At 44.7% G+C, this 13127-nt stretch overlaps 1 protein-coding gene across 3 annotated transcripts in view; it reads right to left on the bottom strand.

Moving 5' to 3' along the window:
• The window catches only part of MEGF6 (multiple EGF like domains 6), a 360321-nt gene that overhangs the window by 302947 nt on the left and 44247 nt on the right, over window positions 1–13127 (bottom strand). For all 3 annotated transcript variants that reach the window (XM_072608634.1, XM_072608633.1, XM_072608635.1), the window contains exon 3: window positions 8863–8972. In XM_072608634.1, the coding sequence (XP_072464735.1) occupies window positions 8863–8972 (110 nt within the window). The remainder of the gene's footprint in view (window positions 1–8862; window positions 8973–13127) is intronic.

The raw sequence follows: 13127 nt of genomic DNA on the forward strand, positions 1-13127 counted from the left end.
GTCCTACTCTTCTCACTCACTCCAGATGTGATCCAGGAAAACTGAGCACAACTGTCTTTAGGTATGTGAAATGGTGTCTTATGGAAGGGGGGAAGGAGGGAAAGAGAGCAGACACTTTCTGCTCAGCCCCAGAGGGCAGAATCAGGAGCTACAACAACAGGCACATGGAAAAGAGGAAGATTGGGACTTGGTGCCAGGATTTCCTAACAACTTGAGTTAGCCCAGAGAAGCTGCTCCCTTCCAACCCCCCAGAGGCCTTCAGCAAAGGCTGGACAACTACCTGTCAAGTGAGCATTCTTTAACAAGTATGGGTTAGACTAGATGGCCAACTCCAAAACTTTGTTGGGTCTGGGAATCAAAATATTCCCAGCCTACAAGGCAACAAAGGGTCTGACACTGGAGTCCTAGTCTGGAGCTAGAGGAGCTGTATTTGAAGACTGTTTGCTCTATTAAATATTTGTGGCCTTGGGCTCTCAGAGCCTCAGTTTCTTCCTCTGTAAAATGAGTAGGGTTGCGCTGGATCAACAACTGGAATTCACCCACACCCCCAAGAGGACCATGGATAGAGTTCAGAGGATTTCTGAACTTGGATAGGAAAAGAAATTACATATTTATTTCCACTAACCTCCAACTAAAATTTAACAATTCCTTCAGTTATTTAAAAACTTTATTCTGAGAAGGCTGTCAAAAGGTGTCCATGATACAATAAAGGTTAAGAAATTTTGATTTGATATTTTACATGATTGCACAGATATAACCTATATCAAATTGCTTACCATTTTAGGAATGGGGAGGGAGAAAATGTGGAACTCAAAATTTTATTTAATTTTTTTAAAAATTATTTAAATGCATTTACGCATTTTATTTTTTTAAATGAACAAAATATAAATATATATAAATTATAAGTAAAAATATTTAAAATTATCTTTATATGTAATTAGAACTAATAAAATGCTATTTTTTAAAGAAATTTAAAGAAATTTTAAAGAAATTTTTTTAAAGAAATACAGAGATGTCACAGTGCTGGAGATGGACAGACATACTTGGTTCATTGTTGATCACATGATCAAAGTGATCATTTGATTGGTTCACTGCCAGAGCCAAAGATGCTCTGGTTGGATGGTAGGAAGATCAAAAGTCACTTGCAAGGAGTATAGTGGAAGAGACCTGCATATGGAAATGAGGCATGCTGAGCTGAAATTGAAGATTTGCTAATTTCCTGTCAGGTCATTTAACCTCTCTAGGCCTCAGTTTACTCATCAATTTAAAAAAAGGGGGGGAGAATTGGAGTAGATAGCTTCAAAGGTCCATTCCAGCTTTCTGTTTATGATCCTATGACAGCTCAAAGCCTCAATTTCTTCTTTTGTAAAGAGAGGGGGTTGGACTATCTCAGGGATTCTTACTGGGGTCAATGAATTTTATTTCAACATGATTGTTTTCCTTTGGACTCTTCTTTGGTTAATTGTATGTACTTAGAACCATGAATCTGAGAAGAGGCCCATAGGCTTCACCAGATTGCCCAACACCAAGATTGTCCATGAACTCCCAGACTAATTGGTTTTCCAGTTATAGGCCTGTGGCCCCATAGCTTGAGGTATCTTCTTCCATCATCAAGGTATCCCCTTTCTGAGCTAAGATTCTCTACTCATTTTGAGTTTATCCCTCCCATGCTCAGTTGTTCATTTCGTTGTTTAGCTATTTCCTTCATGACCAACTCTTCTTGACCCCATTTGGGGTTTTCTTGGCAAAGATACAAGAGTGGTTTGTCATTTCCTTCTGCTCATTTTACAGATGAGGAAACAGAGGTAAACAGAGTGAAATGACTTACCTAGGGTCACACAGCTAGTAAGTATCTGAGGCCAGATTTGAACTCAGGTTTTCCTGACTCCAGGCCCAGAACTCTATCCACTGTATCACCTAGCTGCCCATCTAGGCCAAAGATAAAACCTCACAAAGGCACTCTCTTCCAACAAGATAAGGCAGAGTCTCCCATTCTTGTTGCTAAGGAATTCAACATTATGAGAATGATTCTATACCTTTATCCTCTTCCTTTCCTCTCATTTTCCCAGTTTCTGGGGCAGTTGGGGCTAACAATTTGACCTGGAGGGATGCCCATAGGCTACATAAAGCTTGCCCAGAAATTGTTTAGATATGAATTCACTCAGGGTTAGCCAAATGAGAGACAACTTAGATTGCAAGTATTAGGGCGCCATCTTCCATGGCTCCACTGTAGGGTCCAATACACCCCAAACAAGTCTTGATAATGTGACCCACCCACATTTCCCCAATGAGGCATCATGAGAGAGTGGTTAGAGGTTTAGACTAACTTCCCCATGGTCACACAGCTCAGTGAGGGTTGGAGCTGGAATTTGAAATCAAGTCTCTCAAATCCCTATCCATCAGACCCAACCAAGCACTTTTCAGACATGTTTCAGTAGAGATACCTTCTGTACATGGCTTGCTGCTACCTTCCAACTCTCAGTCTGTGATTAAATCAATCAACAGCATTAATTAAGCACCCAGTGTGTACCTGGGACTTTGCTACGGATACAAGACAAAAAAAAAAAATCAGTTCCTACCCTTTAAAACCTTACTGTCAACTAGAGGAAATAACATGTGCCCATAGAAGCATATGTAAAGTAAATACAAGCTAATTGGGAGGAAGGGAGCAGAGGTGAGCTGAAGCCCGCTCTTAAGAGTTGACTGTTAAGTTTTCAGTGTGAGTGTTTATACACGGGAAATCAGCAAACTCTACAAATCAGGGCTTGATTGTTAGTTAAAGCTAGGGTCTCTGAAAGGCAGAAGCACGTTCGCCCCATGGGAGGACAACCTGGGCCAAGACACAGAGATGGGAAATGGGACGTCACATGGAAGGAACCGCTGTACTAGGCTACCTCTCACCAAGAAGATTCCTGATCTTCTTAGACATAACTAACACTTCCTCTCCCTCTTGGTCTCCCCTCCCCCTCCCCCTCCACAGTTCTCACCTCCCCCCTACTTGAACCCAAATTTTTATTTTGAACTGGTTATATGATCCACCTTTGGCCCAACACTGGAATCCCTGGCCACCCAACAGAAATGACAGGCTTTGATGTCTGCTCTTCCCCATCCCCACTCCTCCCCCAACTAAACACGACTCCTTTTGTTCCCTCTCAGACACCCTATGCAAAAAAAAAACAACAGAGGAAGTATTAGGGGCACTGAGATCCAAGCAGAATAAAGGGGCAAAGCACCCGTTCTCACAGCTCATCAGCAGCGGACCTATTGGGAAGGTCTAAATACGCACTAAGCTTTGTTTGCAGGGGCCCCTGAGACTTCCCTGGGCAGAAGAGACTGGGGCTGTCTGGGAATGGATTCCACAGCAATTCACTAACCCCAAACTCATCATTTCTGCAGAGATAGACAAAAACTAGTCAGCACTCTGCTAAAAATTCATTCCCCCATGGCAGTTCCCTAGACCCAGTCACTGAAGGGTTCTCTCATCTCTGCTTTCTCCCTCCCTGGACAGAATTATTTCCTTTACTGGAAAGCAATCACTCCTATTTGTTTGGTTTTTTTTGCCTCCTCTCCATCACTCCAAGTCAACTCAAAAGAATTTAGACAAGAAGATATCTGTTGATTTCCCTGGATGCGTTCAGTGTCCTTATCACCACCATCAGCACCCCTACAACCTCCACAAGTTACCTTTTGCATGGAGGGGTCCTCTCTCTTCCATCTGACAAATGAAAAACAAAAAGAGAAGAAACATATCCATTTTTCTGGTCTGAGCCCAGACAAGAGGTAAAAGAGCCCGATGCACCCCCAGGCAAGCTGGGCTCTGAGTCTTAGCACCAGCTACAGCAATCACCAGCATCAGGTCAGAAAGAGAACCAAATATCCTTGACTTTCCCCAAGAGGAGGTGCCAATTGGCAAATCCCTGGCTTAGGGTCTTTGTCTTCTATATGCACAGCCCTGACTGTCACAGCTATAATCCACCCCTTTATGTGTCACATCTCCTAATTCTAATTAAAAAATGAGCTAAAGCATCATTTCCTAACCATGAAATTAGCCCGAATTGGGAGGCCTCCATCCAGCTGGGCCATTTCTGGTCATTTCTTCCAGAGAGTAGGAGCATAGTTTGGTAAAAGCTGAGTGAATAATTTCCAGGCTTCCAGTTATCTTTATGCCCTGCTCAAGCTCACTTTACATAATGTGGAGTAATTAATTTCACAGGCAGGTCTACCACTCAATTGGCTCAGCGGGGGAACAGTCCCATTGACATGTGTGCTGAGTTCTTGAATGCAGCAGGATGCTGCTTCCATCTTCCCTAGTCCCTTCACCTGGACCTACTAATGTGTCACTCCTCTCTGTGTAAGCTGGGAAGAGGAACCTCCAAAAGATACCTCCACCTATCAGAAGAGGGAATGGAACTCAGATAGCCAGACCCCTGTAAGAACCATGCTATCATCTATGACATTATTAAGATTTTCATGTTATATGAGGTAGGCAGAAAATCGATCATAGGAACACAGACTTAAAACTGGAGGGGACCTTAGAAGGCATCAAGTCCAATTGCTCTCCATTTACATTTGGGGAAAATGAGACCCACAGATGTTAAGTGATTTGACCAAGGTCACACAGATTTTAAGTGTATAAGGCAGGATTTGCACCCAGATTTCCTAGTGCCCTATGGAGTACACCAGGTTGATTTTCTTTATTTGACAAGGAAGGAAACTGAAGACAAGAGAATCACAAAATCTTGGGTATCCTAGAATTTCAGAGTAGGAAGAGAGCTCTAAAGATAGCTCTTCTGCAATGTATCCAACAGCATCCCTGGCAAGTGGTCATCCAGCCTCTGCCTGAGGCCACTAGATGGGTAAGGGATGGCTCTTTGAGTAGGGGAGAAAGGTGGATACATTTGAAATTGAAGACAAGGAGAAAATAAAAGATATTTTTTAATTTTTAAAAATTGCTTCATAAACTTAAAGCCAGAAGGGGATCTTAGAGACCTCTCATCTTACAGATAAATAAACTTAAGCTCAGGGATTAAGTGACTCACACAAGGTCACACAAGCAGTAAGGAGCAGAGTCAGGTCTTTTGATTCCAAAGCCAACACTCTTTCCATTAGACCAAACTGTCTCCCCAACTTTAGAGGACAACACAGGAGAGGTCTGGCTATTCAGGTTCAATACAAGTCAAAAATACAAGATGGTGGTCAAAAAAAAACCATGTAGATTCTTAGGTTGCATTAAAAGAGACATAGTGTCCAAAAGGAATGAGATAGTACAGTTATCCTCTGCCTCAGTCACAGAATCGCTGTGTTCTGGTCCAAGTACCAGATTTTAAGAAAGATATTGGCAAACTGGAGAATGTTCAGAGATGGAGAAGGGCCTTCATGCTACATAAGGACCTGTTGAAGCAAGTGAGGATTAAGGTTAGCTTGGAGAAGAGAAAATACAGGGAGGGTCATGACAGTTCTCTTCAAGTATCTAAAGAAGTATTTTGTGGAAGAAGCATTAGCTTTGCACTTGGTCCCAGGGGCAGAAGCCCGAGCAAGGGGTGGAAGCCGGAGTCACTATCAGGAAGAATTCTCTAACAATCAGGGATGCCAAAAATGTGGAATGAGAGGTTGGTGGTTTTCCATGAGTAACTGAGGCTCCTCTCTCTTCCTCAGCCTCTCCATAGCACATCTCTCACACCTGCCTCATTTTTTTCTTCTTGACTACCTGGACTGCTGCATTGACTTCCTAATTGATCTCCCTGCCTGGGGTCTTCCCCTTTTCTAATCCATCCTCCATACAGTGTTCATAATGATGCTCCAAAAGCATGTCTCACAGCGTCATTTCCCTGCTCAATAAACTCTGACCATTCTGTTACCTCAAAGATTTTTTTAAACTTCTATTTGGCATTTAATGTCCTAATAACTGAGTCCAGCCTTCCTTACCCACCTGACTTAATGCCCTTTCTTGCATGCTAATTCTAGCTAGATGGTCCTGCTTGCTATTTCTCACACCCAACATTTGATCTCTGTGTCTCTGCACCAACTGACCCTCACTCCGTGCCTGGAATGCCCTCCATCCTCACCTCTGCTTCTTAGAAAACCTAGTGTCTCTTGAATCACACCTCCTCCATGTGGCCTTTCCTGATTCATCCCTCTGCTAGTGCTTCCCCACCAAAAATCACCCAAATTTAGTTTGCATGTACTTTAGTGTGCGTATATTTTCTCACTAATGGAATATCAGCTCTTTGAAGTCAGGAAGTATTTCTCTTTTATCTTTGTCAAGCAGAGTGCCTGGCATACAGTAGACATTTAACACATATTGATTCCATCTTTAGGGCTCTTTAGTAGCAGGCCTAATGACCCCTGGCATCCTAGAAGGGACTCATGTTGGAGCTGTGAATTAGTCTAGAAGACCTCTGAGGTCCCTGCTAGAGCTGAGATTGTTTTAAATATTGTTGTCAGTTGCAGAAGGAAGATTGCAGAGGCCAGAGAGAAGGAAATTCTGAAGCAGGACCAGGTGGAGATAGAAAATTTCCACAGGGCAGGAATCAGGTCTGTACAACATTATCCGCCATTAACAGATGAGCGATTAATGCATGCTTCCACTGCTGGGGGCATTTAAGTCCTAAAACAGTGTTTACCAGAAATAAGAACTTGAGGGGAGATGGGTAGGAGAGAAGACATGCATTTTGGGGGGACTTTTCCAAGGGCCGGAGTACACTCAAATAAGCAACGCCAAGCTCAAGTTTCTTACATCCATCCCAGTCCATAACCAGAAACAGATTCTACAATAATCAGAAACTAGGGCTCCAATCTCCTACTTTTCATGGCCTCTCAGCTGTCCCTAGCACAAAAAAGACACTCAGCTCTGGGTGTTTGCATTGGCAGTTCCCAGGCCTGGAATGCTCTCGCTCCTCATCCCTATGTCCTGGCTTCTTTGGCTCTCTTCAAGTCTCAGCTAAAATCCCACCTTCCCTAGGAAGCCTTTCCAAATCTTTCTTAAGTCTATATCTTCTTTCTGTTGCTTATTTCCTATTTATCCTACGCTTAGCTTATTTGTATAATATTTGGTTTTTTGTTTTTGTTATCTCCCCAATTAGACTGTAAGCTCCTGGTGGGTAAGGATCATTTTTTGTCTTTCTTTTTGCTTCGTGCTTAGTGCTTAGCCCAGAGCCTGAAACATTCTTGCTGTTACTAGAGTGATTTGTCATTTCCTTCTCCAGCTCATTTTCCAGATGAGGAAACTGGGGTTTGCTTCCTCAAACTGAGTGAAGTGATTTTCCCAGGGTCACATAGGTAATAAGTGTCTGAGGCCAGATTTGAACTCAAACAAAAACTGTTTCTACAACTGTTCAATTGTTTCAGTTGCATTTAACTCTTCATGTCCCTATTTGAGGTTTCTTGGGAAAGATACTAGAGTGGTTTGCCATTTCCTTCTCCAGTTCATTTTGCAGGTCAGGAAACTGAGACAAACAGGGTTAAGTGACTTGCCCAGGGTCACACAGCTATTAAGTTTATGAGGCCAGATTTGAACTCATGAAGATGAGTCTTTCCTGTGCACTACAGTGCCACCTTCCTCTAACAATGGAGTCAGAAAGAGACAACTTTTAAGGTCCCTTCCTAGGGAGGCAGGTAGGTGACATAGCAGATAGAGTTCTAGGCCTGGAATCACATACTTACTGGATCTGGATTCACATACTTACTAGTCTGTGTGGCTCTGGGCAATAGACAAATCTCTATCTGCCTCAGTTTCCTCAACTGTAAAGTAGGGAGCACTTACTTCCCAGGATTGCTGTAAAGATTAAATGACATAATATCTATAAAACTGCTTAGCAAAGTACCTGGTACACAGAAGGCACTTAATACTTGCTTTCTTCATTAGTAAGTGTTTAACGTATATTTATTTCCTTCCTTGCTCTTAAGGTCACATAGATCTTAAATGGCAGAATTGGAATTTAAACCCAGATCCTCCACTCCAAATCCAATCTTCTTTACCACTCCAATGCACTGCCTTATGGGAGACCCATACCTGAGGGTCCCTGCAGTAACCTTTCTAAAGAACTGAGCCCAAGAAAATCAAAGAAGGACCTTTAGAATATTTTTCATCTTATGGAGTAATATAGGCAGCATCTTGGCTCCCAAACTATAAGGGGAGCTGATCACACTGTCCTGCACTAGACTCAAGGGTTACTTAGGGGAAATAGAGGGCAAACTCCAAGAAATAACTGGGGACCTGGGTCCTGGGTGCAAGACCAAGGCAGGGGCCTGTGTGATGGAATGGGGACTGCTTCCAGGCCAAGTCTGCCCTGTCACAACAGGTTGCCCAGCTCAGGGAGGCCAGAGTCCTGGTGCCATCTGAAAGACGTGAAGAGAATAAGGAAAAACGGGAATGAGCAAGCCTGTTGGCCAAGATGGAATCCCATCCACTGAGTCCCTCCGTTCACAGCCAACAAGTCATGTTCTACATGGTGACAGCTCTGATCACAGCCCAGCTTACTCTTTCCACAGCTTCTGCCAGCAATGGGTGTTTGGGGAATTTATGAGGTTTTCTCTTTTACTCCTGTGTTTTATTATTTTATTTTTAATAGTTTTTGGCAAACTGAGTCGGCGAGTGAACAGATCCTGGAAACCTTTTCATGTTGGAGTGAGGAAGTTCTATAAAGCCCAGGGAAAAAAATATCTGACCGTGTCTGGAGAGGCTGGAGAGAATGTTTCCCGCCCCCCCCCCCCTTCCCCATTAGAAATTCCCTTTTATGAGATGGAGATTTATAGTGTCTGCTGCAGCTGCGAGGTGGAGGAGGTGGGGGCACAATGGAGAAGGAGGGGAAGGGGTAATATGAACCAGATCCCAGGGCAGGCAGCAGGGGCCGGGAGACTTACGGTAAAGGCAGCCCTCGTCATTGCTGAGCCGGTACCATCCTGGGCAGCACTTATACACAGTCTGGTACTCCATGCTGTATACCTGCCGATAGTCTGTGTAATAAGCAGTCCTGGAAAAAAAAAGCAAATAAGTGGGGGAGGGGAGTTAATGAGGGAGAGAGGAGAGAAATATTACCTTGCATAGGGCAGCTGGACTCAAAAGGCAGAGGCAAGAGAGTAGATAAAACTGCCAAAACTGGCATCAGAAAGTCCTGAGTTTGAATTCTGCCTCAGACACTACTAGACGTATGACCCTGGGCAAGTCTCTTAACCTATCCAGACCTCAAGTTTGGGGCTAGACTCCTTAGTTACAAGATCCTTTCCAGTTCTGAATCTTTGATGAGTCCCAGCTCTGCCCTTCACTGCTCCTGTGTAACCTTGGAACCAAGTCTCCCCTCCATGTCACAGGGTGATAGATTTCATGCTGGGAGATTACTTAGAACTCATCTAATTTAATTCCTCCACTTTAACGTCGAGTAATTAGAGGCCTAGATGAATTAAATGACATGCCCATCATCCCACAGTTAGTGAGTGGCGGAGTCCGGATTTGGCCTCAGTTCGTTTCAACTCCAAATCCAGTAGTCTTTTCATAATGAGCCAGGCTGCATTGTCCTCAGCTCCAAAGACCTTGATGACCCATTAAGCACTGCTATATTTTTTTTATTCTACCCTGAAATCTGTCTGGCCTACTCAGAATGTATTATTTACTTGGATCTAGAGTTTGCTTCCAGGTGTTGGAGATCTGTTTTTTGGTTTTCTGCTTGCTTGTTTTACAAAAAGCCTGGACTCTTGTGGGTACATCACATTCCACTCCATCTGAGGGTCTGATAAGTCCACTCTTCCATTCTGTTTCATTACGATTGGACTAGATGGCTACTAGAAGTTATTCAGGCTCTAAATCTATGGTCCTGTGCTCTCAGAACCTGCCACTTCTAGAGTGGGACAAGGAAGGCACATGGTTTGGGTCTCACCATATTAGTCCCACAGAGGCTCCAGTGTTCTGGATAGAATAAGCCCCTAGCCCACAGTCATGGTTTCCTCTGTCTGGGTCTGTGCACCTACCTTAGATTTAAAAGTCCCCAAAGATGGAAGCGAAGTATGCCTCATCCTCTCTGGACAACCTCCACTAAAGAACCAACCACCAGAGGCATAATTAAGACAGGGTTTTGAACAGAATTGCCCCTGTTCTTTGTTGAACACCTAGATGTCTGCAGGCTTGTGGGAGGATAAAGAAGACCTGTGAGGCGCAATTCTGGCCTCTGGGGAACATACAAGCCTTCTGGGTGACAAGATCATCACATATGAAGCAACATGATAAGTAACAGAAGCACTAAATGCCAGAGCACAGACGATGGAAGGATTAGATGAGCAGCGTGGCATGAAGATAGCTCTGGACCCATGCTCAAGAGCCCTGGGACAAAGTCCTGACTCTCACCCTTCCCAGGCAGTGGGCCTAGGCAACTGACTTCACTTCTCTGGGACTCTATTTCCTCCATCATAAAATGGAGATCATGATAGCACCTAGCAAGGAGAAGAGGGTGGGGTCTGACATCCTGTGTTCTAAGGGCCCTCCCAGCCCTGACACTCCGTGTTCTAAGGGCCCTCCCAGCCCTGACATTCCATGTTCTAAGGGTCCTCCCAGCTCAGACATCCTGGGTTCTAAGGGCACTCCCAGCCCTGACACTCTGTGTTCTAAGGGCCCTCCCGGCCCTGACACTCTGTGTTCTAAGGGCCCTCCCGGCCCTGACACTCTGTGTTCTAAGGGCCCTCCCGGCCCTGACACTCTGTGTTCTAAGGGTCCTCCCAGCTCAGACATCCTGTGTTCTAAGGGCCCTCCCAGCCCTGACACTGTGTGTTCTAAGGGCCCTCCCGGCCCTGACACTCTGTGTTCTAAGGGCCCTCCCAGCCCTGACACTATGTGTTCTAAGGGCCCTCCCAGCCCTGACATTCCATGTTCTAAGGGCCCTCCTAGCTCTGACATTGTCTGTCCTAAGGGCTCTTCCAGCTCTGACATTCTCTGCTCAGTTCCCTTCTAGCTCTGATACTGTCTGTGCTAAGGTCCCTTTAGAATGTGATGTTCTGGGATTCTACAACTCCCTGGGGCTGCTACAGTTGAGAAAGTGAGGGAACCAGTGTGGTTTGTGTGGTCACAGAAGACCTCAGGAGAGGGAGGGTGGGGAGTAACTGGAGCTGGTCTTTGAAGGAACAGAGAGGCTAAGCAACAGTAGGAAGCCAGAGAACGTTCCCTCTAAGGACCAACTGGACAGACTGGCTATCTCCAAATCTATCAGAGGGAAGGGGCACTTCATTGTGGAGGCCCAGGGATGGGCTAAATCATCCTTCCTGCCCAAGATTCCAATCTGTGTGAATTCCAAGGGTAAAAGAGTAACTCCAGGCCAGTTTCATTGCTACTTTTCCATACTACAGTTTCCATTCTTGTAGGAAAGAGGAGGGGAGCCTGAGTTTGGAAAGTCAAAAGCCAAGCCTCATTGACAACCACATGTTACTGTCAGCTACTATTATTAATTAAAATTTCTTTGCCCCATGTGGTGAATCCCACTTATCCCTATACAATCCTCCCCACATCTCCCAAACAGCTCTGGAAAAATCCTTCTCCATCCCCCATCCATCAGTTCCCCACCCCCAGAAAATATTTCCATCATAAGTCCTTTCTTTGAGGTTTCCATGGTCTTGTGCTCTGCTTATGAGCCATGAGTTCAAGGAACTACTTCCCCTCTCAAAAAAACTGCAAAGCCAGGATGTGACAAGAGTCAGGAGACCCTAGAGATTGGAGAAGGGGTTTAGAGGGAGGCAAGGGGCTAAGTGTGGCTGGAAAGAAAATCTTCAGAAAGCATCATCTCTCTGTCTCTGTCTCAGTTTTCTCACATTCTTCTGCCTCTGTCTCTTTTCTCATATTTTCCTATGTTCCTAAGTAAGGAACATGCCGAGAGCCCCCAAGGCATGAAGGTTCAGAAGGAAATAGGGGCAACCATTTCTCTCCAAAAATTAGAGAGGTTTTCCTTGGAGTGGGGTGGAGGAGGCAGCAAGCTCCCCCAGAGGGCACTAAGATATCAGTCAGGGCTGCAGCGGGCTTCCATGTATTACCTCCTGGAAACTCTGCCCAAGTGCTCGGCACAGTGGGCATTTGTCATTTCAATTAGACTGGCATATTGTCAAAAAGATCACCAGCATCATCAGATTATATTTTCCAGTTTGAGCATAGAATATCGATTTAAAGCTAGAGGAAGCCTTAGAAATCACTGAGCTCAACCCCATGATTCTACAAATAAGAACATCTAAAGTCATTTTCCCTAAGTCAAAAAGAAGCAGGATTCTAATGGAGGTCCTCGCCTTTCCAAATCCAATAGTTTTCCCACTGTTCTGTACCATCTGACCTTCCTTTAAGGATTTTCATTTTGTAGAATCCTTTCCCAGAAGAGATGATGGAACTCTTGGTCCCAAGGACCACTGGATTTGTAGAATGTGAAAGTTGGAAGGACCTTGGAAATCACTTAAGAAACCATGGACATCATCAAGTCCCATCTTCCCACTCCTCCTCCATCAGGAAGGGGAACCCAGGGAAAGGAAGTGACTTAACCAAATTCACACTGGTTTGAGAGGCTGGTATTTGAACTCAGGTCATCCTATGCCAAGTCCAGGACTCCTTCCACTCTTCCAGAATGCCCCTAATCAACTGTCCTGGTGGTACTTGGGGACATTAGACAGTTCCAACAGTACCCTGTGATAAGCATGAATGGTAGACATACCACGCTGCCTCAGAATGGAAGCTTAGGGGAGGACGGCAGCCAGTCCACATGAGCATTTGCCCTGTGCCAAGCAGGTTAGGGGGGGCCTGCTGGAGATGGAATTTTAGGTGCTCATAAAATCCTACCTGTAGAATATTGGGGAGAAAATCTGTTTCATGAGGTTGGCACTCACCTCAATGAAGTCTGACTTCCTTTAGAATAGTGCTGGACACTTCTGAAACCAGGCCAATCCAGTCTTGCCTAGGGCTATTTATTTGTTTGGAAGGGAGACTTTTGGGGCTGAGTCTTCCTTCTTGCCCCTGTGCAAGGGTCTCTGAGAAAGCAGCTACCCATCCCATCAGTCAGCTAATTGCCAAATGAAACTACAATTCAGGGGTTAAATTTAGACTCTTCGAAAACTGGCCCCTAACTACATATCCACCTTCCTTATTCCTCAATCTGCTTCCCACACTCTTACGG

Source organism: Notamacropus eugenii, chromosome 5 (genome assembly GCF_028372415.1).
Source record: "Notamacropus eugenii isolate mMacEug1 chromosome 5, mMacEug1.pri_v2, whole genome shotgun sequence".
Classification (NCBI taxonomy): Eukaryota; Metazoa; Chordata; class Mammalia; order Diprotodontia; family Macropodidae; genus Notamacropus; species Notamacropus eugenii.